General features: G+C 52.2%; 9 protein-coding genes across 9 annotated transcripts; 4 read left to right on the top strand and 5 right to left on the bottom strand.

Annotated features, from left to right (window-relative positions):
• Positions 1–659: 659 nt before the first annotated feature.
• On the bottom strand, positions 660–3,968 carry PFLUO_LOCUS3774 (putative NRPS-like protein biosynthetic cluster; the record flags this gene model as incomplete). The annotated part of the gene is made up of 2 exons (XM_073781056.1): positions 660–3,623; positions 3,672–3,968. The coding sequence occupies 2 exons, from the start codon at positions 3,966–3,968 to the stop codon at positions 660–662; spliced, it is 3,261 nt and encodes a 1,086-aa protein (XP_073637849.1).
• A 644-nt stretch (positions 3,969–4,612) lies between these two features.
• Positions 4,613–5,521, bottom strand: PFLUO_LOCUS3773 (Protein vip1; the record flags this gene model as incomplete). Its single annotated transcript, XM_073781054.1, has 3 exons — positions 4,613–5,198; positions 5,276–5,362; positions 5,439–5,521. 3 exons carry the CDS (start codon positions 5,519–5,521, stop codon positions 4,613–4,615), a joined length of 756 nt encoding a protein of 251 aa, XP_073637848.1.
• Positions 5,522–5,787: 266 nt separating this feature from the next.
• PFLUO_LOCUS3772 (uncharacterized protein) lies at positions 5,788–6,846 on the bottom strand (the record flags this gene model as incomplete). The annotated part of the gene is made up of 3 exons (XM_073781053.1): positions 5,788–6,474; positions 6,527–6,564; positions 6,648–6,846. The coding sequence occupies 3 exons, from the start codon at positions 6,844–6,846 to the stop codon at positions 5,788–5,790; spliced, it is 924 nt and encodes a 307-aa protein (XP_073637847.1).
• Positions 6,847–7,178: 332 nt separating this feature from the next.
• PFLUO_LOCUS3771 (uncharacterized protein) lies at positions 7,179–8,765 on the top strand (the record flags this gene model as incomplete). Its single annotated transcript, XM_073781052.1, has 1 exon — positions 7,179–8,765. The coding sequence occupies one exon, from the start codon at positions 7,179–7,181 to the stop codon at positions 8,763–8,765; it is 1,587 nt and encodes a 528-aa protein (XP_073637846.1).
• Positions 8,766–9,422: 657 nt separating this feature from the next.
• PFLUO_LOCUS3770 (carbamoyl-phosphate synthase (glutamine-hydrolyzing) cpa2) lies at positions 9,423–13,103 on the top strand (the record flags this gene model as incomplete). The annotated part of the gene is made up of 3 exons (XM_073781051.1): positions 9,423–9,783; positions 9,879–12,934; positions 12,996–13,103. The coding sequence occupies 3 exons, from the start codon at positions 9,423–9,425 to the stop codon at positions 13,101–13,103; spliced, it is 3,525 nt and encodes a 1,174-aa protein (XP_073637845.1).
• A 538-nt stretch (positions 13,104–13,641) lies between these two features.
• On the top strand, positions 13,642–15,321 carry PFLUO_LOCUS3769 (uncharacterized protein; the record flags this gene model as incomplete). Its single annotated transcript, XM_073781050.1, has 3 exons — positions 13,642–13,905; positions 14,026–14,322; positions 14,386–15,321. 3 exons carry the CDS (start codon positions 13,642–13,644, stop codon positions 15,319–15,321), a joined length of 1,497 nt encoding a protein of 498 aa, XP_073637844.1.
• A 2,178-nt stretch (positions 15,322–17,499) lies between these two features.
• PFLUO_LOCUS3768 (uncharacterized protein) lies at positions 17,500–19,154 on the bottom strand (the record flags this gene model as incomplete). Its single annotated transcript, XM_073781049.1, has 2 exons — positions 17,500–18,982; positions 19,048–19,154. 2 exons carry the CDS (start codon positions 19,152–19,154, stop codon positions 17,500–17,502), a joined length of 1,590 nt encoding a protein of 529 aa, XP_073637843.1.
• Positions 19,155–19,438: 284 nt separating this feature from the next.
• Positions 19,439–20,933, bottom strand: PFLUO_LOCUS3767 (uncharacterized protein; the record flags this gene model as incomplete). The annotated part of the gene is made up of 3 exons (XM_073781048.1): positions 19,439–19,677; positions 19,732–20,195; positions 20,461–20,933. The coding sequence occupies 3 exons, from the start codon at positions 20,931–20,933 to the stop codon at positions 19,439–19,441; spliced, it is 1,176 nt and encodes a 391-aa protein (XP_073637842.1).
• A 1,952-nt stretch (positions 20,934–22,885) lies between these two features.
• PFLUO_LOCUS3766 (uncharacterized protein) lies at positions 22,886–24,190 on the top strand (the record flags this gene model as incomplete). Its single annotated transcript, XM_073781047.1, has 1 exon — positions 22,886–24,190. The coding sequence occupies one exon, from the start codon at positions 22,886–22,888 to the stop codon at positions 24,188–24,190; it is 1,305 nt and encodes a 434-aa protein (XP_073637841.1).
• Positions 24,191–24,927: the final 737 nt, after the last annotated feature.

Below are 24,927 nucleotides of genomic sequence, written 5' to 3'. Positions count from 1 at the left end.
GAGACATAGCCGCCAAATTTCGAGTCGCAGCTCCGTGGGGAGCCTAGGAAAGGGGTGAAAGGATTTCTCGGCCATGAGCAAGAGTTTGAACTCAGGTTTGGTAATAGCAATGGGGCTAGGTGGATAATGCAGCCATCGAATATGAATGAGAAATCAATCAAACATAGTTCATGCAGGGTTGTTCCGAGGATTATCCCGCACTGCATGCCTGGCATGGACGCATTGGAAGTCCTTGGCAATGCTGTAACGGGGTATGGATCGTCCATAGTGGAGATGTTATGGCTTAGTGACCTCGACATTATGAATACCGAGAGATGATAGTGACTTGGCGTTTGTTTGAAGAAATTCCTCCACAAAGACTCGCATCGTATGGATCGAACATAAAATCTAGCTCGCGTATGTTTATATCAACGTGGGACAACAATGCCAGTGCTGAGTTGCTTCGGAGAAGCCGTAGGCTTCTCGCATACTCCATCAGCTCAGTAAGAAGAATCGTTAAAAACTGTGTGTCTAGCTTTCGCCATGGGGTATCAGCGGGTAGTGATAGATCGACGAGTTGAATTTTGTTAACATGTACACTGCGGTCACTTGCAGATTTTAGAGCGGCCAACACCAGCTGGATATGGCATTCATAGGGCTTTTCATGCATTGTCATCTATCTATATGCTGGTCCACCGTTTCACCCATGATTCAATGTATCTCAGTATCAATCCCTCAGTAACAGGGTCTTTGACAGCGGCCAGTAAAGAGCAATCTTTGACTGTCTGGTGAGTTTCGAAGGTAAGACCTTGGAGTTCTTGCTGGCCCTGTTCCGTAATGGCAGGAGCTGACTGCGGCTGACCATTACCCGCATACTTTGATCGCCAGAAATCGAGTAGTTTAATGCTTGGATTCTTCTCTGGATCCTGCACACTGTCTGCCAATTTCTGTAGCCACACCTGCGCGGACACAATCTCAAAGTCTGGCAGAGCTGAACCGTGTTTCAAAGCGGGAAGCAAGTCGTGCTTCCAGCTGAATGTTCGTGGATTGACGAGATGATACACCAGGTTGACATCCGATGAAAGCTCGGCAGTCCCAAGAGCTAGTTCTGCAACTGTTCGAGCGCATTCGTCGACAGGTAGCCAGCTGGTTTGCTCGTCCAATGCCGGCAGCACACCCGTACTCAACGCACTACGGAACATGAGCGCTACAGCTTCGGTGTCATTCCACTGCGCAGTGACGGTATCGCCACCAAGCTGACCGATTCTCAAAACCCGGGCATGCATGCCAGTATGCCGCATGGCGTTGCGGGTGATATGCTCCGTAACGAGCTTCGATCGCCCGTAGCCTATAGTCTGTGCGTGCTCCAGATTCTCGATAGCGGTCTCTGGAATGGACGCTGGCTTGGGGGTGTTGCTTGCAGCGCTCACGCTCGAGCAGAAGAAGAACCGTGCCGGAGTAGGTAGCTTGGAGCGCAGACAGAAATTGATGAGGTTGTAGGTTCCGCGGATGTGCTGTTCCTCAAAGGACCGCACGCCCAGGTTGAAGTTGACAGCCCAGGCACTGTGGATGACACATGTCAGGGATGAGAGAAGCCGTTCGAGGGTATGGGTGTCCAAGCCTAGATTAGGTTGAGACAAGTCGCTGGGGACTGCGCGAAGCTTTGCGGCCTCATCGTCAGTGAGAGCGATACTGCGATCTGATAGAGCGTTCATCAGACGGCCACCTGCTGCAGCTTGCCCAGGGGCCCGAACCAGTGCCCAGACCTCGGATACTGTTGGTTGTTTGAGGATTTCCGAGACGATAAAAGCCCCTAGATTACCTGTTGCACCAGTGACAAGCACGACTTCTTTCTCTGGCTTTCCCGTCATAGTGGGAAAGTGCTGCGTGAAGTGGGAGTATTTCTCGATCATCTGCCGCATGATCTGATATTCATCTTCCTCTTCATATTCTTCGCCGGTGCGCAGCTGATACAAATGCTTCACGAGAGCGCTGATGGTTCCTTTCTCGAAGACAATGTTCTGGCTCACTTTGTCCCCTTGCTCTCCAAGGTCAAGATCACGCACGATGTATCTCCATATCTGTGTGGTCTGCAGGCTGTCGACACCAGCCGAGAAGATATCGGTCTGAACACTTGGCAGCGGTACACCGAGGTCGTCGCGAAACTTGGCCAATAGCCACTCTTCTAGTTCCGGCACGTCGAGTGCAAGAGTTCCCTTCCGCTGACCGCTGCTTTCGAACTTGGCGTAGGCAGCTTTAATGTCGTCCTCGAACAGCTGATAGACCTGAGCGCGAATGCAAGTTCCCTTATCCGTCCTAGGATAAACAACATCGGCACCCTTGACCACGACTAGCTCCTTGGGGATGCGGGAAAACGTCTCGGCACGAGAATTTGCAGCCTCGACGGCGGGCCATACAGCTTCCAAAAACTCATCATCGCTCTTTTCCGGTGCCTTGTCAGCAGCACGGAAGATCAGGGCCCCGGGAACAGTTCGCTGAAAGCCAAAAACAACGCACTCCTGCACGAGTGGTTCCTCTCTGACGCGGCCTTCAATGGGGATAGGAAGCACCTTCTCACCGTTGACAAGGGTGATTCGATCATCCAGTCGACTCAGATACTTGTAATAATTGCTTCTTTGGGGGTCTGGGTGCCGCGTGAACAAATCAGCTGTTCGGAAACTATTCTCTGGGTTCTTTGCGCTGTACGGTGGTTTTGAGTTCGAGGGGCCTTTGCTCGGAAGACTGTCCAGCGCGACACATTCGAAGACTCCAGGGGATATTTCATCCATTAGGGTATGGTCGGCAACGGGACGATGCAGGCGCATGTATTGCCACTCGGTGTCACCCGGGGAGCGGAAAGAGGTCATGATCTGCCCTGTCTCAGTTGCGCCGTAGTTCGCAACCAGATTGACGCCCTGAGCAACAAGACGGTCGCCCAGGTCATCTGGACAACTGGATCCCCCATACAACACAAGTTCGGCTTTGGCCAACACCTGGATACCTTCCGGCTTTTCCGCCAAAAGCTTGATAACATAGGGCACAGCGCTGATTTGCTGAGGTTGCGCAATTTGCAGGGCATCGTAGAGGTTTTGATACGTGACTGGGAGAGAGTGGTTTCCCAGGTATGCTGTTGCTCGAGTATAGAATGCTCGGCCAATCTCCATCAGTCCGTGCGAGTGGAATAGCGGACTGATATTGAATAGGCGGAAGCCGAAGCTCTTACGGAAATTGGCCAAGGATTGGAGGTTGGTCAGGAATATTGGTTTCGGAAAGCCCGTGCTTCCAGAGGAGTGCAAGATCCATGCCATCTTCTTGCCCTCTCGCACAGGATCTACATTTGGGCGCTCGAATCGAGGTGAGCTTGCTGGGCGATTGAACCAGCTTTCTCGTTGCAATACCGAAAAACTGCGGCATCCGGGCCGCTCCACACAGATATCAGTGGCCATCTGCTGGAATTGCTCCGCAAGGATGAGCTGTCTGCAGTCTGCCATGTCCAGCAGGCGCGCGTAGGCCGGGGCAGTGAGACGAGTGGACAAAAAGAGCACGGCATAGCCGAGGCGATTGATCGCGAAGAAAGTCAACACTACTTCGAAGCTGGAGCCCGCAAGCAGAGCAATGACAGGTGCTTTATCGAGAGCAGGATCCTGGGAAACAATAAGCACTGGTCCAAGCAGCATTATAAAGGGACCTACCGCTGGTGGGAGTCCTTGCTCCATGTAGTAACGGACGGCGGCATCGGTATAGCGGTCGATATCACTAGCTGTATGCTCTTCAAAGTCGGCTGCTCCACGGATAGGATAGCAGATTAATGGTCTTTGGGCTTCGTCTGGCTGAGCAGCATGAGACTTGAGCAAGCCATCGATGGTCATGAACTGCTCAATAGGCGGATAGTCGGCGTGGAGAGTGCCATTCAGCAGGCGAGTTGCAATATCTTTGGTTTGAGACGGTTGCACGACCGCCGTGGTAGCAGTCTCAGAGGTTGATGCCATTTTGCCTGGAGCAAATTACCTACCTATTATCTCATTCGTGACATTTAATATGTATTTATATGGCTCTAAATCCAAACGCCGAGTGGTCATCCCACGTCCGGGTGTGGGGTGGGCTTTCGGATATGTATCCGCTTGAGTTTCTCCCCTTGATGGCCCGGAAAAATTAACATTTCCCGCCTACGAAAGTCCACACCCACTATGAAAATGCTTTTTTCGCGGATTTTAAATGCATTCTCTAATTGGGGAATTTGGATATTTCAAATTTTAGGCTCCTTTTTGATACAAGCTACAATCTTCGTATCGTATCGCCCTAGGTCTGTGCTGTTTTCATCTAATTCACCCAATAACCTCTTTTTCAATCTTCCTCCTCTTTTCTTTTATACGATGTGCTCTACTAAGCTATATAATAATGAAAAGAGGTGCAAAATAGGTATGTTGATTTGGTTACTGTATTAAGATACCTCGCGAGAGAAGTAAATATGACAGGAGCCGCGAGTAGTCAGATCACATCATAAGCGTAAAGACGTCTTGCAAGTTAACTACAACGAAAGCGAAACCGGAAAGACCCAATTCACAGCGCACAACAGAGCATGGACATCATCAGCGTAGAAAGCAGCAGAAGCACATTTTCCAAACCAACTCAATCACGCCTTGGGCTCAGTAGATGGCACCGCACCAGTAGGGTCGGAGCTAGCAGCCTCTCCACTCTCCGTCTCACTGCTCTTGCCCTGCTTCAGATCCGCCAGACGACGTGCCTCATTATGAATATCGCGGACCTGCTTATCAGTCTGCGCGTAGAAATCGCGCAGCTTCTGACCAGAGGGGTTGTTGAGCGCCTTCTCAAAGTACGAGTTCAGACCCCGCCAGCCCTCCACGGCCTTATCAGTGATGCTGTAGTTCTCGTCGAGGCCCTTGGCCCGATCGGTGGCATTGAACTTCTTGTCGAAGTTGCTTAGCGCGTTGGTGAACTGGGTCGAAAAGCCATGCTTCTGGTCCAGGGCGATCGCCTTTTGGATCGCGTTGTCGCTGACCACGTAGCCGTGGGCGAGGTACTCGGCAATAATGCGCGAGCGAGGCAGGTCTTCCTGGGAGATCCCGTCCTCGCCTTCCTTGGACTCGACCGCTGCGGCCGTGGGGCCGGCGACGTCGTCGAGAGTCGAGGCGCCTTCGACGTGCACGGCCGAGGTGCCCAATTGGGTCTGGTCGAGGAGAAGCGCGGTCTTTGCGGCGCTGGATGGCGTAACACGCGTTAGTGAGATCTCGGTGAAACGAAACGAGGTGCGGGGTAGTTGGGGGAGAGGACTTACGCATCTTTCTCGAAGGTGACGCTGGCGGATTTCGGCGCGTCCGGCTCGGCGGACGAGGGGGTGATGGTCAGCGCGGTAATCTTGCCACTGCAGGAGTGAGGATATTGTTAGTTTGTTTTGCGGGGTGCTGAGCTGAGCTCCACGGGGTATGGCGATGACGTACCAGAAGCTGAAGAAGTCGCGGACTTCCTTCTCGGAGGTGGCAGGCGAGATGCCCGAGACGTGAACGGTGGCTTGGCTAGGCATGGTGTAGAAGTGGGATGATAGTAGAGAAGGTGAGAAGAATTTTCAGGGAGAATGAAAGAGGAAAGAGGAAGCAGGCAGGATAATGCGATGTATTTATTCAAGCTAGCTACACGAGCGCCACACCATGACGTCGGCGGGGCTGCACGGCCACAGAATGCCGATGGATCATTGGATCGGGAAAGAGAGTTTATGTGTTTGCCTGCAAACACCGTCCGGAAGAAGAGAAAATCGTCGTCGCAGAAGAGAACCAAAAAAAAAAAAGAAATTCATGAATCAATCAGCAAGCGCAACTCCGACGATGATGTCCCAGCTAACCCCGAGACAGTCCCATCGGGCACCGAATCAAGCTCCTTGTACTTCTTCAAGGTGCCCTCCAGCTCCCTGACCCGTTTCCGCAGCTGGTCATTCTCCCGCTTGATCACATCCAGCTCCGACTTATGCTGCGCGGCCTCCTCATAGCGCGCCATGGGATTCGAGGTGGGAGCACTGGGCTGCGGCTGCGAGATCGAGGTGCGATACGGGTAAATCGAGGGACCATTCCCGTAATGAGGCGTGTGATGGTCGTTGTTGTGCTGGTATTGCGGGAAGGAGGTGAGCGAACTGACGGACGGGCGACGAGACATCGTGAGCGATGGCTCGCGACTGCGCGTGCGCTGGGGTAGGTCGGCGTGGTTTCGGGAGGAAGAATGGAGATTATTCTCGCGCCAGGGAGCGATGCCCGTGACGTTGGCGGCCATGGCACTCTGTGCCACTTGGGCGTTGGACCCGACGCTGGATGAGGATCGGTGCCGGTGCGAGCTGTTTGAGTGTGAGGAGGACCGGGCGAGGGTCGACGAGGACTGTACTCCGTCGGCGCTGGCCGGCTCGTTCAATGTGGAGGCGGAGGATGTCGTCGATGCCACCGAGGCCGTGTGTTGTCGCAGAAGAGACAGCTCTCGAGTCAGTCGGTTGACCTGGATTATTAGCTCTTTCGTGTTCATGGTATCGAGAGCGATTGTAGCTTACCATTGCTTCTTGCTCCTTCTCTAGCACCAAATGAAGGTCTGAGGGGGTCAGCGGTTTCGGATGTCGGAGTGGCCCTGGCCATGTCAGCTAACGCCGGACAAGTATCTTTCAGAGATCCTACCCTGCGCCGTGCTCGTGATGCCATTCTCTCCTGATCCGAGCGGCGGACTGCCGGGACTCAGCTGGAGAGGACTCGTCGGGACCTCGTTGAGGCGCGATAGAGGGGAAAACGGCGCCAGCATGTCAGGCAAGGCAGGCACGGTCGTCGTCGCAGAGCGAGAGCGAGAGGCTGGAGTTATACTGGGGTTGTCGGGGGCCATTGCGGTGATAATTTCAATGAATGACGAACAACGGCCGATGGGTTGGTTGGTTGGGGGCGGGCAACGTCACGGCTAGGAGCAGCAACACATCCCTTGCGGAAACATGTGCTGAAACATGCCTCAGGGGGGGGAGATAATGAATAGCCCCTGGACCCACGAGAGAGGCTGCAGATGCTACACAGAGTGGACAGATGTAATTGTACCAAAGCACCTTCACGACGTTGTTGCCCTATCTAGACAAGCTCCTGACTAAGACGCCCAGAACGGCAAAACAATAACTTTGCCTTCGTCCTGTCCTCGTTGACTGAAACATACATACATATATCGAAGTCATGCCCCCCGACATTCCTCCCTTCGCCGAACCCCTGGCTCCGTACGTCCACTCCCGCCAAGACGCCCTTCGCATCCGCCAGGCCCTGACGTCCTACCTCCGATCGCTCGTCATTTTCGTCCCCCACGCGGAACAATCCGCCCACCACGCTCACTCGCATCTATCGCTGTGTGCGCCGATCGACGCCGTCGCCGAGGTCAAACGGGTGCCCGCCGAGATCTCAGGCCTCAGGAAAGACTACCTCCAGGCACTGCAGGCCAACGTTGCCGCGCGCAAAGAATGGAGCTCCACGTCCGAGGAGGTTGCCTCTCGACGACGGCGCCAACGCGCCCCCAAGATCCATGACGAAGACGATCTGCAGGGTCCCGGGGCCGAACTGCGCGACTACCTGACCCTGCTCCGCGATCGACGCCGTCATGCGAGGATGCAGGTGTTTGAGCATTATCTCGATGAACTGCAGGCGCGGGAGGCCGTCGACGTGAACACCGTGGGGGCTGCAGTGGATTTTAGCCACCTGCCATGGGACGCAGAGGAATCTGGTCGCGATGGCGATAGCACAGACCTTGATGAACTTGTCCATCAGCTGGAGAGAGCTGTCGTGCGCGCAAAGACCCAGCTCGATCGGGAGAAGCAGTTGTTTAAGGAGATCAAGGCGCGACACGACACTATAACTGATAAACCCTCGCCCGCGGTTAAAGTCCTCGCACTCCAACGAACGCGAGATGAATTGGTACAGTGGGTGGAAGACCGGCTAGTCAGCGAGGGCGATCCAGACGACAGCATACTCCAGGAGCTGCCACCCGAGGAACTCGAGGAGGCTCAGCGCGTGCTGGAAGATCGCAAGATGCAGATTGCACAGCAATACGCCTCCTATCTACAAGCTCGGCGAGAACTGCTGGATGCCGCCGCCAGAGCGTGCCAACCGGTTATTCTCCCGGGCAAAACTCCCTCTCCATCAGTCCCCAAGAGCGACCTCGTAGCGGAGGAAACATCACCGCCCAAACCACTGGATGTCCTGTCCTACGCCAACGAATCCCTCCTCCCTCTATCCCAAAGCCAAAAGGCACTCGCGCTCCAGAAATCCTACTTATCTGGGCTCCTCACCAAGGAAAAGGCCACCACACTGCGAGCCCTGCACCGTCTCAGGGACGAGAGCCACCTGCTACCGGAATACCCGATTCTGGCTCGTCAGCCACGCTTCAAGCACGCCGTGGCAGCCCTCAATTCTCGCAACCCGTCCTATGCTACCTCAATCGACGAAACGGACGAGACAGTCGCTCTCGCCGAGGCATGGGCATTTGCCTCGGAAGCGGCATCTGCCAGCGAGCGGGAGTACGTCCAGCAGAAAGTAGTATTGGGGAAGGAAGTAGCGCAGGACGCGCGCAAGACGCTGGAGGAGGTCTACGGCATGCTTCACCAGGACCTCGACGAGGTGTTGCACGAGGATGAACGGACTGAACCGGAGGGGTCTGACATTTGGGCCTCTCAGGCGCAGCAGTCTACTCGGGGCAGAGTCAGTGGGGGCAGGACCGAGAAGAGACCCAAAGGGCCGTGGTCTGGGCTGAATGGCAAGGTGGGCGTGGAGTAGTTGGTTAGGGTAGGGCTATCAATCCGGTCTGTGTCTCTCCCGTGATCTCGATCTGGATATATTCCTTATTCCTCGCACGGTGTCCAAAGTTGCATCATCGTAGATAAGGGAAGGAGATTGGCGAGCGTTGGGGTCCGGCATCGGCGGGATCCTCTTTGGTGGGGAGGGGGAGAACATGGCCTCCCTTCTCCAGGGCAGACCATAATACTAACCATCTATAGCAAATAGATAACTATATTTGAGCGGCATATGATGTTTTATCTGTATCCCTCGTATCTGAGCCATTGAGGGTATCCTTCACACAGTATGAGAATGATGGTGGAGGAGCCCACTAGCAGATGGAGTCCGGTCAAGCCCACCAGGACAGCCGTGATTGACTCATCCCGGCCAAGGGAAAAAAAAAAAAAAAAAGCAAGAGAAAAGTAGTTCAGATCGTCAGAAATCTCCCACCCTCGTCCACGATTATCCTTCACGAACTCCGATTTCCATCAGTCGTGTGCTCTGGTTCTCGCGTGGAGCGGACGGTGAACCACGGGCCAATTAGCGAGCACGGGGAAGAAAAAAGATCGAGAAAAAAAGTGTAGACCGAACACTGCTTCCTCACGTCCCCCAATTCGCTCAACCAAACACCCATTGAACCATCCCGGGCAGTGCGCAATGGTTCTTGCTGCTCGTGGTGGGCAGGCCGCCTCTCTGCTGCGCCAGCGCTGCCTCGCTGGGGCTCGCCCTGCGCTGCGCCCATTCTCCTCGTCCTCGTCCTCTCTCCGCTCCGTGACGGCATCCCCAACCGCGACTCTGCGCCTGCAGAAGCTCACGCCCGCCCGCTCCGACCAGCTGCGCTCTTTCTCGACGACACTACACCGTCTCGCGGCGGATGCCCAGACGGCCCCCCAGGCCGAGTCTTATCTCGCCAGCGGCGTGGTCAAGCCCGGCAGCAACCTCGTCGATGTGAAGAAGGTGCTGGTCATCGGTAGTGGTGGTCTGAGTATTGGTCAGGCTGGAGAGTTTGATTATTCTGGTATGTATGACTGACAGAGCGTCAATGCTGGCTTGCTTGCGTTGCCCGTGGAAAACCCCCAGCCCAGTGACTGACTCTCCGGTTCTGCGTCACAGGCTCCCAGGCCCTCAAGGCCCTCAAGGAGGCTGGCGTCCAGTCTGTCCTGATCAACCCCAACATCGCCACCATCCAGACCGACCACAAGCTCGCTGATGAGGTCTACTACCTACCCGTCACCCCGGAATACGTCACCCATGTCATTGAGCGCGAGCGGCCCGATGGCATCCTGCTCACCTTCGGTGGCCAGACCGGCCTGAACCTGGGTGTGCAGATGAACCGCATGGGTCTCTTCGAGCGCTACGGCGTCAAGGTGCTCGGTACGAGCATCCAGACCCTGGAGACCAGTGAGGACCGTGACCTGTTCGCCAAGGCCCTGAACGAGATCAACATCCCCATCGCCGAGTCGATCGCTGTCGGAACCGTCGACGAGGCCCTGCAGGCCGCCGAGACGGTTGGCTACCCCATTATCGTCCGGTCTGCCTACGCTCTGGGTGGTTTGGGCTCGGGCTTCGCTGCCAACCCCGAGGAGCTGCGCAACTTGTCCGCCCAGTCCCTCACTCTCTCCCCCCAGATCCTGGTCGAGAAGTCCCTCAAGGGCTGGAAGGAGGTCGAATACGAGGTTGTCCGTGATGCCGCCAACAACTGTATCACCGTCTGCAACATGGAGAACTTCGACCCTCTGGGTATCCACACTGGTGACAGTATCGTCGTGGCCCCGAGTCAGACTCTGTCGGACGAGGAATACCACATGCTCCGTACCGCTGCCATCAAGATCGTCCGTCACTTGGGTGTCGTTGGCGAGTGCAACGTCCAGTATGCCCTGCAGCCCGATGGCCTCGACTACCGCGTCATTGAGGTCAACGCCCGTCTCTCCCGCTCGTCTGCTCTGGCCTCCAAGGCGACTGGTTACCCGCTCGCCTACACCGCCGCCAAGATCGGTCTGGGCCACACTCTGCCCGAACTGCCCAATGCCGTGACCAAGACCACCACGGCCAACTTCGAGCCTAGCTTGGATTACATTGTCACCAAGATTCCCCGATGGGATTTGAGCAAGTTCCAGCACGTCAACCGCGACATTGGCAGCGCCATGAAGTCGGTTGGTGAGGTCATGGCTATTGGCCGTACCTTTGAGGAGTCCCTGCAGAAGGCTATCCGCCAGGTCGACCCCAAGTACATTGGTCTCCAGGGTGACCACTTCGAGAACCTCGACGAGGTTCTGCAGAACCCGACGGACCGCCGGTGGTTGGCCGTCGGCCAGGCCATGCTCCACGAGAACTACTCCGTGGACAAGGTGCACGACCTGACCAAGATCGACAAGTGGTTCCTGTACAAGATCCAGAACATCGTGGACTGCCACAATGAACTCAAGGAAATTGGAAGTCTCTTCGGTATCAAGAAGGAGATGATGATGAAGTCCAAGAAGCTTGGTTTCTCCGACAAGCAGATCTCTCTCCTGGTTGGCTCGACTGAGGATGACGTCCGCGCTCGCCGCAAGTCCTTCGGTGTCACTCCGTGGGTCAAGAAGATCGACACCCTGGCTGCCGAGTTCCCTGCGGACACCAACTACCTCTACACCACGTACAACGCCACCTCGCATGATGTAACCTTTGATGACCACGGCACCATCATTCTGGGCAGCGGTGTGTACCGGATCGGTAGCTCTGTCGAGTTCGATTGGTGCGCTGTCAACGCTACTCTCTCCCTCCGCAACATGGGCAAGAAGACCGTTATGATCAACTACAACCCCGAGACCTACTCGACCGACTTTGACACTGCCGACAAGCTGTACTTTGAGGAGCTGAGCTACGAGCGTGTGATGGATATCTACGAGCTCGAGGCTGCCAGCGGTGTTGTCGTGTCTGTCGGTGGCCAGCTGCCGCAGAACATTGCTCTTCGCCTGCAGGAGAAGGGCGGTGCTCACGTTCTCGGCACCAACCCCGAGGACATTGACAAGGCCGAGGACCGTCACAAGTTCTCCCAGATCCTGGACAGCATTGGTGTCGACCAGCCCGCCTGGAAGGAGTTGACCTCCGTTACTGAGGCCGAGCGCTTTGCCGAGTCTGTTGGATACCCTGTCCTGGTCCGCCCGAGTTACGTCCTGTCCGGTGCCGCCATGAACGTCATCTACAGTGTTGATGAGTTGAAGGAGAAGCTCCTCAACGCTAGCGCTGTCTCCCCGGACCACCCCGTCGTCATCACCAAGTTCATCGAGGGTGCTCAGGAGATTGATGTCGATGCTGTCGCCTCCAACGGCAAGCTTCTCCTGCACGCCGTCAGCGAGCACATTGAGCCCGCCGGTGTCCACTCCGGTGACGCCACTCTCGTTCTGCCCCCCGCCAACCTGGAAGAAACCATCATGGCTCGCGTGAAGGAGATCGCCGAGAAGGTCGCCAAGGCCTGGAACATCACCGGCCCCTTCAACATGCAGATCATCAAGGCCGACCAGGAGGGCGCCGAGTCCCAGCTCAAGGTCATCGAGTGCAACCTGCGCGCCTCGCGCTCCTTCCCCTTCGTCAGCAAGGTCCTAGGCAAGAACTTCATCGACGTCGCCACCAAGGCCCTCGTCGGCCGCGACGTCCCCGAGCCCGTTGACCTCATGCAAGAGAAGCGCGACTACCTCGCCACCAAGGTGCCGCAGTTCAGCTGGACCCGTCTAGCAGGCGCAGACCCCTTCCTAGGCGTGGAGATGTCGTCGACCGGCGAAATCGCCTGTTTCGGCAAGGACCTCATCGAGGCCTACTGGGCATCTCTGCAGTCGACCATGAACTTCCGCATGCCCGAGCCCGGCGAGGGTATCTTGCTGGGTGGAGATATCCACCAGCCCACCCTCGCTAAGATCGTCGAGTACCTCCAGCCCCTTGGATACAAGTTCTTTGCTGCTAGCCCTGAGGTTAAGGATCACATCGAGTCGACCGCTAAAGACGCCGTCACTGTGCAGGTGATTGAGTTCCCGAAGCAGGACAAGCGCGCTCTGCGGGAGGTCTTCCAGAAGTACGATATCCGGGGCTGCTTCAATGTTGCCAAGACTCGTGGCAAGACCCTCCTCGATGAGGACTACGTTATGCGCCGGAATGCTGTTGACTTTGGTGTGCCTCTGTTCATGGAGCCCAAGGTATGTTCTGCCCTCGTCGTCTCTGCCAGAACAAACGACAGTTTTGCTAATGAATATCTAGACTGCCCTCCTCTTCGCTCAGTGCATGAACCAGAAACTCCCCCGCCAAGAAGGTATCCCCAGCGAGGTCCGCAGCTGGTCCGATTTCGTGGGCGGCAAGCTGTTGTAAATTGTTCTTGAAAATCCTTCCCCCCCCCATCTCAATTTTCTCTTGCACAAAGAAACAAAAGCCCGAATCAATCTGTCGACACAAAATTTGACTTGTGTATGGCGTAGTCGGTAGGGCATCTTATCTTGTTGATAACTAGATGGCGTGCATTATCTTTTCTTCTTCGTTTTTGATTTCGGGCTCTATTCGTTTTCTGTTCGTGTTTTGCTCTGCCTTTGCCTGTTAGGTTGCGTAGTACTCTAGTTAGTACTTTTTTGGAGTGATGAAATAATTTAGGTCTTCTTCTTCACCTCCATCTTTCAACCATAGTCCATGGATAATACTCACGCGACATACATTGAACTTATACCAATAAGTAGATACTTCACACAAGTGAATAGAAAAACGATGCCATTGGGAGATGTCATTTTCCGATTTCCTGGACTTCTGATTTGCCTAGAAGGAATGTCCTGAAACTACTGACTAATCACCGACAACGACATCAACAAAACCACACATTATGATTCTAATATTGACCCTATAACCACCGTATCTCAAGATGACGTCCTCTCCATCCATAACAACACTCTCCACCAAGACGGTCTCTCGTGACGTAGGCAATGGCATGGGAAATGGCCTCTTCGCAACAGGTGACATCAACACTGGCGAGAACGTGCTGCATGTCAAATCGCCCTTTGCAGCGGTTCTCGATACGCCCCGTCTGGAGGATACATGTTCTGCGTGTTTTGGGAGGCGGCAGCTAGAAGGCGTTACTGAGTTGAAGGCGTGTACGGGGTGTCGGGTTGTTAAGTATTGTGATAGGGTAGGTGCTTTCTTTCTTTTTGTTTTGAGTTTTCTGTCTGAAAATGAATCTCTATCAAACTATGTATTTCTATTTATAATACAGTTATTTTTGGCGGAGCTTTACTAACTTTCTATCCAGACCTGCCAAGCCAAAGACTGGAAATTCGCCCATTCCCTCGAATGCTCCATTTTCCAGACTCAAAAGCCGAAGATTCTACCGAACAATGCGCGGGCCATGTTGCGCATGGTGCATCGTGCCCAGAAACACAAGTATCATTCCGAGGAGATGGATCTCTTCTCGAATCTCGAGTCTCATCTGAGTGAGATCCAGCAGGATGAGGAGCATATCGGCCGGATTACCATGGTTGCCAAGGCGGTTAAATCGTGTGCGAAGACTGATTTGGATGAGGATGCTATTGCACAATATGCTGCAAAGGTACTTGATTAACACTTAAACCAGTTCTTTCTGAGGGCACACACACTAACGAGGTGGTTTTAGCTGGATGTCAACTCCTTCAATCTCACAACCTTCACCTACGACCGCGTCGGACTATATATGCATCCCTATGCAGCACTGATCAACCACAGCTGCGACTACAACGCCTCTGTGGGCTTCGACGGTGACGAGCTCTTCGTCAAAGCCATCCGGCCCATCAAGAAGGATGAACAGGTCTTCATCTCGTACGTCGACGTCACGAACCCCACCTCCCAGCGCCGGAAGGATCTATCAGAGAGATATTTCTTCGACTGTATCTGTTCCAAATGCACAGCCGAAGAAACCGAGATCCGCGAAACATCCGAGGAACTTCGCCAGGAAGAAACCGATGCCCTGCAAGCAGCACAGAAACAAGCCACAGAGCTCTTCCAAAACCCCACCACGGACTCAGACGCCTCATCCGAAACAATTGAAAAGCTCGAACGCTTCCTGCACATCTTTCACGAAACGACCATCTGGCCTCTCCACCGCCAGCCCTACCCCTCCATCCGAGACTCATTAATCCTGTCCCTCCTATCCGCCGGAAACTTCCCGCGAGCGTTCCTCCACGCCGCAATCCGGTACATGAAAATAGACCCCCAGCTCTACAGCGACGCCCATCCAATACGCCACCTGCACGCCTGGGTCGTGGCCAAGCTAGCCATTTACCTCTCCCAGGGCTACCAGCCCACCCCCCAAGACTTCAAGGATCCCATCCCGCTGCACGAGTTCGGGTTCAATTTCCACTATGTCATCTGGTACATCCTGGCGGATTTGACCAGTAAGCAAGCGGAAGGCTGTACGGTACCTAGCTTTAAGAAGCTTGTTGTTTCGAACTTCGCGACAGTTGATGAGGAGTTTAAGAGGAATGGTATTGATCCGAGGAATGCGAAGGGGACCGTTTCGGCGGAGTGGACGAAGTTTGAGGCGTTGATTAATAGGGCTTTGGAGAGGGAGTAGATTGGAAGCTGGAAAAATGGACTATGTTCTGGTTTAGAGTTGCTAAGAGGGCACTCTAATGTGGTTCACTTTTGTGGCCACTGTCTAAATCAAAGATTGTCCCTGGACTCGTCATCGGCAATGACGGGGCCTCATGCATTCATAAGTAGATACGCAGCGCTCAATTAACCAAATTAAAACCGAGGCATTCGAAATTATTTGCAAGAAAATACTGTGAGATTAAAACATAAACAGACTTCAACATCTCAGGACGAAAGTTCGTCTGTTGAGTAGACTTCCTCTCCACTGCGGAGAAAGAATCCATATTGTAAGATCAAACAGACACTCGAGAAATAACCACAGTGTTCTTGAGTTCACTACTACAAGTCTAGATCGACAATGAACTTACTCAATTCACCAGTGCGGAAGTACATCCACGAGATCGAAGGTTTAGTATGCACCCAACGGCAATGCTCTTAGACTAACAATCATCTCAACAATCAATTTCCTCTGGCAGCGGCATTATCATGCACGTTACCGCCCTGGCGAGCTGACTGCTTGGGTATGAAACACAGTGCGCACACCAACGTTCGAGAATGTTTTATGCTCCCTCCTCCGTAAGTTTTTCCTAATACGTTCATTTTTACGTCTCAGCTTGAGGGCCGATTTTACAATTTGAGCTACAAAGTGAAGCTGGAGTCTAGTGGGAGGACTCTATTTGTTGACCGGTCGATGTGTTGATGTGCCTCGGCGGCTAATAATATACATTTAGTTCAGGTTTCAGGGCGGTCCGTCCCGGTTCCCGTAGCGAATAGCACTTCCGAGGCGAAATCATCTATCAGGCGGGGTATGTACACTAGATTAAAGAGGAAACTACAGCGCCAACTCATCTTCCCTCGCCATCAAACAGCTCGTCGACTCCTATCAATAGTGCTAAGCTGCCAGCACTTTCAGCGAAGCGAAAATGGTCCAAGACGCGACATTGTCCTCGTCTTCAGCGAGCCCCAAGCCAATGGCTAACTACTCCGCCACGGCGCCAGACAAAAAGGACCATCTGGGCTATTGGCCAAACATTGCCAACAAATATCAAATTCCAAAATGGCTACGCGACAATGACTATATTATAGAGGGTCATCTGATGCCGACATATTCCTATCGACGCTCGTTTCGTCTGTGGCGTTGCTGGCACATGGAGACCATGAATATCTGGACGCACATGCTCGGATCGACAGCCTTTGTGGTGACCGGCTTCGCTCTTTATCGATATGCATTGGCATCTAGGAGTCTCCAGCTTACCCGCGGCGATATTTTCGCATTTGGTACATTCACCACTTCGGCAGTCGTATGCTTTGGTCTCAGCACAGCATTCCATACTCTGAGAAGCCATTCATACAATGTACATCATTTTTGGGGTCGGATGGACATTCTCGGAATATGTGTGCTTGCTTTCGGAGGCGCAACATCAATGACCTACTATGCATTCTATTGCCAACCCACTATCCAGCGACTTTACTGGGGCCTGAATTGCTTCTCGGCTCTGGCAGGCGCCGTCACGCTATTCGACACTGGTGGCGGCGGCAACAAAATGAGGACTCTTCGTGGTGGTGTCTTCACCATGATTGGAATATCCGCTATGATGCCCATATTTCATAGCGTCAACCAACTGGGGTGGAGTCGCGCATGCACTGAGATTGGGGCGAGATGGTATCTTGGTGAAGGACTTTCTTTGCTGGTTGGTGTGGGAATTTTCATCAGCCGGGTCCCAGAGAGATTGAGTCCGGGATCTTTTGATATTTTTGGTCATTCGCATCAACTTTTCCACACCTTCGCTGTGCTCGGTGGAGCCTGTCATCTCGTCGTCCTGATAACAGGATATAGTTACCGACAGGCACACCCACTATGTTGAGTTGATCAACGAATATGGAGTAATTAATCAAAATTCAGCCTCTAATCTATATATCCCTTGAAAGTGCGTTGAATATTTGCTTGGCCACAACTTAAAGGCTCTGTTGAAGTCGTTCAGGTGCTGCTCTTTTATAGCCTAACGCTGTTGTCAGGACCCACGGTAATGTTCCCTATGGGGATATACATCAGGCATACACGATAACAGAAGCATACTCCCGATCTTTCGGGCAGCTTGGCCTCTGCGATCGACAGGGAAATGATAATCGTATGTCTCATTAAATATTGTTATTTTGATTAACTGATGCAAGGGAATAGAACCTTTTTCTCTGTGATTTGTATCCTCCCCAACTCGTTAAAGTGATGGAGTGTATAGTTCAACCAATTCTGCATCTTGCCCTCCTCATCCATGACTGGCGACATACTGAAATCACATATGCGATACTGTGCTGGTGGAATGTGCCCCGGTTTAGCCAGCAGATCATATACTTGAGAGATTTGTCCTGGTAGGTTGTCGGGGTTCTCCTCTAGCCCAATGAGAACGGCCACGAAATGAGCGGCCGGAGTGCACATGACCAGTCCTTGTGCTGGGGGAGACTCCACTATGTATCGTAGTGCCTGGCGGCGTAGGTCGGGGAAGGGACAATGGAGCCCTGTGATGAAAAGTGGGAGGAATACGCCCATCTCGAACATAAAGGGCGGCTGCTTCCCTTCCGAGCTGCGTGTCCATGCAACCGCAGTTGGGGCCAAGTTGATGATCTGAGCGAATTCAGACTCGTAGGCGTCATATACACCTTGGTCAGGATTCAGCACGGCTTCTGCTTCGATGAAGACACTCATATATGTCATTAGAAGAAGCGCGGCTGCACCGTCGATGTTCGAGCCAGGGATGGGCTTCAAATCCGTAAAGATGCGATACCAGTGAGCGAATCTGGTTTTCAGGCACTGTTGTCTGGCCACCAGCTCTGATACCTCGTGCAGCTGAGCATCTGCTGTTCGGCGTAGATAAGCCTTGGAGTCAATTCTGAGAGCCTTCAATTCGGCTACAATGCTATACAGAACGTTCCTCGCCTCTTGGATCGATGTGAAACGCTCGTCTGGAACGGTAAAGGGAAGATCCGAGCTTTCTTCTGATAATCCATTAGCCATGAAGATCCATGTTCCCAAACGGCGGAAGATCGGTTCGAGGATGGTAATGGTCGAGGTTGCTGTTGACGTAGCCCCAACCATCAGTTGCGCACCCTGTTTGCACAGGATCTGAGCAGCTTTGCTGTTCCCCTGTAACATCTCGATCGCAATGAAGAGAATGCAGCTGATCAAGGACACCATCAATTCTGCCGTGCCCTGGTTAATACGTTGCTGTAGGACAGCCAGTGAGCGCGAGTACCAGATCAGCGCTTCCCGATGGTACTGATGTCGCACCGCAGCTGGATTATTCATACGCAACCAGGGCAGTGTCTCATGAATGGGAGGTCGCTCGTAGAGCGCGCTGAGCGAGATAACCGCATCCCAAATGACTGGCTCTACCCGGCAGATTTGGAGGACCGAGCCTGTCCAGAAGGCCTGGTCCAGAACTCCTGAAATTGAGGGGCCAGCTTGGTGAAAATAGTACTCAAATGCACGACGCTCTCGCGATCCCTGGTATAAAAACGGCGTGTTGTCCAGCTGGGGTCGCCCAATAGGCTTTGGGGAAGAACTGGTGTTATAGCCGCACCGCCGTCCTGTACTGGTACATCTCAGGCATTGTGGTTTCACCTCGTCACACTTGATACGGCGAATTCTGCAAATCGATTGTCAAATACAGCGACTGATCGAGTTCCTGGAGGCCAACTGACTTGCATGTACCGCACCCAGTCTTGGACTTGGTCCCTCCGAGGCGACCAGGGTGCTTGACGGACAGGCTCATAGCCAAAAGTAGGATTAGACGGTTCCAGTTTCTTCAACTCCGGCATAGGGAGCGTCAGCAGGCGGTCGGGGGAGGCAATCCAGGTTTGGAATAGTGAAACACTAAACCTAGAGTGGACGCGCTAATCTCAAGTAGGAAGCATGAGTTCGACGACAAGTTCTCGAAATAGCGCTGTCCTAAAACTAGCGCGGATGAGATAATCCTGAGAAGGAAGCACTGGTACCATGACCGTATTTGGGATAGAGAATCCGACCTGGCCAGCACAAATGCTGAAAGTACGGAGTGACAAACCTTCCACTGCGCCGTAATGCTCTCCCGCCGCGGAATCTCTCAGAGCACATCCTCCGCCCGTTGAGGTGGTCGAAGCATGCTTGTTATTGTACCATTTGATGTGTCTACTCCACCAACAATTTTGAACCCAAAATTTGCATATAGCTGGACACCTTCTGGCGAACCCAACACAAACGTATGCCACCCACGTAAATCGGCATCTTCACAAATACGCCGCATCATCATTGAGCCGATCCCTCGGCGTTGATAGTTCGGCTTGACTGACATAATCGTTATTCCTGTAAAATAATTGTCAATAAGCTATACTAGCTCAAATTCATAGACTGACTTACGGCATATCTCATTGAAGTCCTTCAGGACCCGCTCACGCTCTGCCCTTAACTGTCTTGACAGCGAGAGCCAGGCGTCGACATCTAAGGTCTCCAGCTCACAGTCATTTCCACCTCGATCTTTTAGACCATTTCGTTTCGTATCGCGCTGCCTTTCGTTCGTTTGAACTTGCTGCAGTCGGGGTCCTTCAATAGTCCATCCACAGAATCCCACGGGTCTGTTATCGACAGTGCAGACTTTGAGAAAGTTTTCCTGTCGGTCCTCAAATGCATCTTCATAAATGCTGGTATAAAAGCGGATAATCTGATCTAACTCATCTTTTTGTAGGCTATTCAAACAGGGGAACATGGTTCGGTACAAAGGGCCATTCCGGTTCGCAGGAACTTCAATGTCCCGAGCAATGCATTCTGCATCTGCACGCTCGACGTCAAGGAGTTTGAACAATGACATATCTGTCACGATTACCCTAAATGGAAATGTAATACACATATATTAAATCTCTGATTAGAATAAATCTGGAAATGCTCAACAATGTAGGGAGCGCAATAACTAATAAGCACTAGCACAATGTAGGAAATAAAGAGGGGAAATAGAGGGGTTGAGAAGAGGCGTATGATGCATCCAATTCTTGACAATATGCAGAAACTGGGTTTGTTATCTCTTCTCCAGGAGGGCCTCCCCTTGCTAATAACACTATGCCTCTTCAGTCCTCCATATGTCAGTAAATGTACACAAACTCATCGTTTTCCCGGTCCGTAATGTCCCAAGATATTACATCACCCAAAATTACTTGTTCCGCCTTCTGATCTTCGTTGATCTGTCGTTGCATGGACCGGTCAATAACTCTTGCGCTCTTCCCGTTTCGCACTCTCTTCTTGCTCTGCTGCTTGTTCAAGAAGACTAGAATGCCGATCTGAAGAATCACGCATAGAATCATGGCAACGAAGACGCCAAGCACACCCGCGATGCCTGGGAGATATTCTGGGGCCTGATTGGCACTGAATAGAAGCGGGCCTATCATATCTCCCGCGGACAGCCCGGCCTGGAAAAGAGAAAATGTTGTTGAAGTCTTGGTCGCCCCGCCAGTATTTCCCATCACCCACGCCATCAGAAGAGGATTTGCGGCAAACAAAAAGGCTGTAAGGTAGTATGCCACAAGTAGAGCAGGTCTCTGAGACTCGCCGCGCTTGAGACCCAGAAGCATCGCTGTACCTGCTACTACAGGGAGCATAAAGCCAAGCAAGATGACGCCTTTAACTTTCATCCTATTGGCGGTCCAACAGGAAGCGAGAATCACTATGGCTTGCACAGCTCCGAAAGGAATATTCAATAGCATCGTTTGATATGTATCAAATCCAAAGCCTTTGAGGATAAGCGGGCCAAAGAAGGATGGCAATGCTGAGCCAAGGTTCGGCAGGATCGCCAGGATAACCCACATCCAGGTCTTAGGGTCAATGAAAGCTTCCATAACCTGCGACCATGCAAATTCGTAGGTAACAGCTGTTTGGTTCGAGCGCAAGCGTTCCGCGCCTTGTATCCGTTCGTAATCAGTGAGGAAGCGAGCTGATGTAATACTATTGTCCAGTTTCCAATAAGCAAACGGTGCAGTGATCACAGTGGTCAGTCCACAAAAAAGGAAGATTCTGCTCAGTGATGAATTAGTAGAGTAGATATTTCAGTAGATCAGGAAATCTTACATTTGCCATGGGTATAGCGATTTGTAATAGATGTGGCCGAGGCCATACGACAAAGCAGAAGATACTATTCCGGCGGCGCCATTTGTAGAGTACCAAATAGCAACTCGAAGTGGTTGCTCGACGCGACGGTACCACTGACCCGTCATAATTGCAAATAGAGGCATGCAACCGGCTTCGAAAAGACCTAGGAAGAAGCGACAGGCGAGCAACCCAGCATAGCTATTGCATCCAGCCATGCATGATTCTGCGATTCCCCACCCGAGAACGAGCGATGGCATTAGTATGCGATGAGGTACCCTTACAATCAGCCAGGCTGAGAACGGCTGCCATGCCAACTGGGCGATAGGTGCGATCGATGAGACCATAGAATACTGACGCCCGGTGAGATGAGCATCCTTCTGGAGGTTGAAATCTGCCCCAGTTGCCAGCACAGCCTTATCCAAAACCTAACAATCCGCTGATTAGTATTCGGGAAGCAGAAGGGTTTTTCCTAATATCGTACCTGCAAGAAGTAGACCCAGGTCAGGAGAGCCAGGATTACTTTATCGGTCTTTCTCCTAATACGAATATTCTAGGCGAAAGGGTTTAGTCAGGTCCCTGTTTACGAGATATCAAGGTCGGCGTACGTCTTCATCCGTCAAAGCCACTGTCACATCGGCTTCCACAGTGGGGTTGGCCACATGCGTATCGGACTTCATGTCCGTAGCGGTTTCGAGGTTTCGATCATCCATGCTGGTTTTTGAACACTCAGCCCAAGGAAAGAAAGAAGCATCAAAGGTAGTATGGTTCTTACGCCGGCAGTGAATCGGACGGAGTGTTGGGATGAGGCTTCGTGGCAGAAGCTTTCAGTGCCAAAAATGGGGGAAACATTCCAGCAGTGGGAAAAACTCCCTCTTTATATATTTGCCCCGCAAAAGCTTCATGGGATGACAATACGGGGTAAGCCCAGGCCCAGGAGTAGGCTCGGGATTATACAATGGCTGTAGGTCTCTCCTGCCATGAGTAGCAGTATTTTGATTTTCCACCAAAATCAACGCCGCGTTGCAGGAAATCTGCGAATTTGCTCTGGTTGGAAATCTTTCCGTTCCGTTGGGCCGCGCACAGAACTACATTTCGCCTCCATATTTTTACGGGCCCAATTCCCATGGACCAGATCTGCCTACCGGTTTAGGAATATCGGTCGGATTCCCCGCATTCCTGAGTTGGAAGCTAATTGGATATGAACTTAATTGTAGACTTCTGCCCGCTATCCCTCGGATGGATCCGATCGCTTAAAAGACATCCGAGCCGATCGCGTAGATTTCCACGCGATGTTATCTATTCGAACTCTACGTACTAGATAGGTGTATATAGACTACTGAAAACAAAAAATAAGCTCTGGCTTTATAATCAGTCTCTAGGAAATCAACTGGACTATTCGACCCGGCGCTCAATATTCAAAAACTTCGAACTTTCTAAAATGCTTCGTCTTCCGTCATTTGATGCACGCCTAGGCATCATTCTTAATGTCTTATCGTTTTCAATTCTCTCTATTATTGCTCCCGCGCAAGCAACTCCACTAAAAAATGATGAGCACTTTGTCGGGAGCTTTAAAGAAACACTCGCCCGTGATGGCCAGGGACCGTATCCCTATTATCGGATCGTGGGGTTGACTAGCCTTGGAAACGGGGTCTTATTGGCAGCCTTCGATGGCCGCCCAAACGGAGGTGATGCGCCGTCACCAAATTCGATCCTCCAACGACGCAGTACAAATGGAGGCAAGACCTGGGGAAATCTGACTTATATCGCCAAAGGACAGAATGGCGATAACGACACACAGCAGTACGGATTCAGTGACCCGAGCTACGTGTTCGACCACACATCTGGGACTGTGTTCAACTTCCACGTATTCTCAAAAAATCAAGGGTTTGCAGGTAGCGAACTAGGTAATAACGACACTGATTTAGACGTGCTGAGCGCTGAAGTGTCGGTTTCAACGGATGCGGGACTCAGCTGGTCTACTGACCCTACACACCAACCAAATCTCCCGCCCATTGACTCTATAAACCCCGGGGCTCCACCACTGATTACAAAAATCGTCAAGCCGTTGGGCAAGACGGTCAATGGAGTCGCGAACGTGGGTGGAGTAAGAGGAGGATTTGCCGCATCCGGGGAAGGGATTCAGCTCCGATACGGCTCCAGAGCGGGACGTTTGATCCAACAGTACGTTGGAAGAGTTATACAGTCAGACGGTTCGACATCAATGCAAGCATACAGTGTCTATAGCGATGACAGTGGTAAGACATGGCAGATGGGTCAGCCCGTGGGTAGTGGCATGGATGAGAACAAAGTTGTTGAATTGTCCAATGGCGATGTCATGCTGAATTCACGACCAAGCGACAATAGCGGATACCGCAAAGTTGCGATATCAAACGACGGAGGTGAAACCTACTCAACTCCTAAAACCGATACCCAGCTGCCAGACCCAGAGTGCAATGGGGCCATCGCAAGGATGTACCCCGATGCTGCAGAGGGCTCGACATTGGCTAAAATCTTGCTTTTTACAAATGCGAACAACATGCATAGCCGCGAGAATGGGACGATTCGCTATTCCTGTGATGACGGAGCCACGTGGTCATCTGGCCGAGTATTCCAGCCTAATGCAACCGGATACTCGACCGTCACAGCGCTTGGGAACGACAAATTTGGGATATTCTATGAAGGGCCTGGTAATGATCTTATCTTTCTTGAAGTTAACAAGACCTGGATAGGGGTTTCTTGCTGATTTTTGCGATATCGTGTTTGGGCCACTTTAAAAATAAATAAATGCGTGAAACCGTACCTATTCACCCAATCCGGTTTCTCAAATTCACTTAAATACTTCCACAAAAAGACCTTGAAATTTACCGGGCAAAAAGGAGGCAGCCTATCCTCCCTATGGTCTACTGTACATGCTAGGACCCGGGGCCTCAGTGAGGTGAAAAAATATTACCCCGGACTGGGCATGCAAAAACTGTGGTAGACCTCACCTTCCGAAAGTGGTAAACACGAGCGGCCAGCACCTTGTCGTCGGAATTCGGCGGGACAGGAGCTGCAAATTAGACGTGTACCTACAGTAGTGAAATTCTCAGTTTAGAAAGTGTTTAAGCCATTCTTCGTTTTGAATTATCCGATCGGGTATCGGATGGAAGCTTATCATTGATGTCAGTATGGAGTTGTTACTTAGATATGCTTGCTGTACTCATAACCAATCGGTTGATTATCTCCTACACGCTTGGGGCGCAGGACGAATAAATGGTTCACCTCTGCTCTCATTCCAAATGTATTGAAACGCAAAAACCATACAACAATCCTGGAATTCTGGGTAAGGCATTAATCAAAAGCTTTACAATTTATATGTGTGAACTTGCATTGACTAGGCGAAGAATTTATAGGATAGCGTTATACGGCCATGATTCACAACAGCACGCAAATTATTGGTTATGCTCAACCTTGGATTGTTTCCCCAGGACAGCCGGTGGA

Source organism: Penicillium psychrofluorescens (assembly GCF_964197705.1).
Source record: "Penicillium psychrofluorescens genome assembly, chromosome: 2".
In the NCBI taxonomy this organism is placed as follows: domain Eukaryota; kingdom Fungi; phylum Ascomycota; class Eurotiomycetes; order Eurotiales; family Aspergillaceae; genus Penicillium; species Penicillium psychrofluorescens.
The sequence above is the reverse complement of the archived record's forward strand: the minus strand, read 5'-3'. Positions and strand labels throughout refer to the sequence as shown.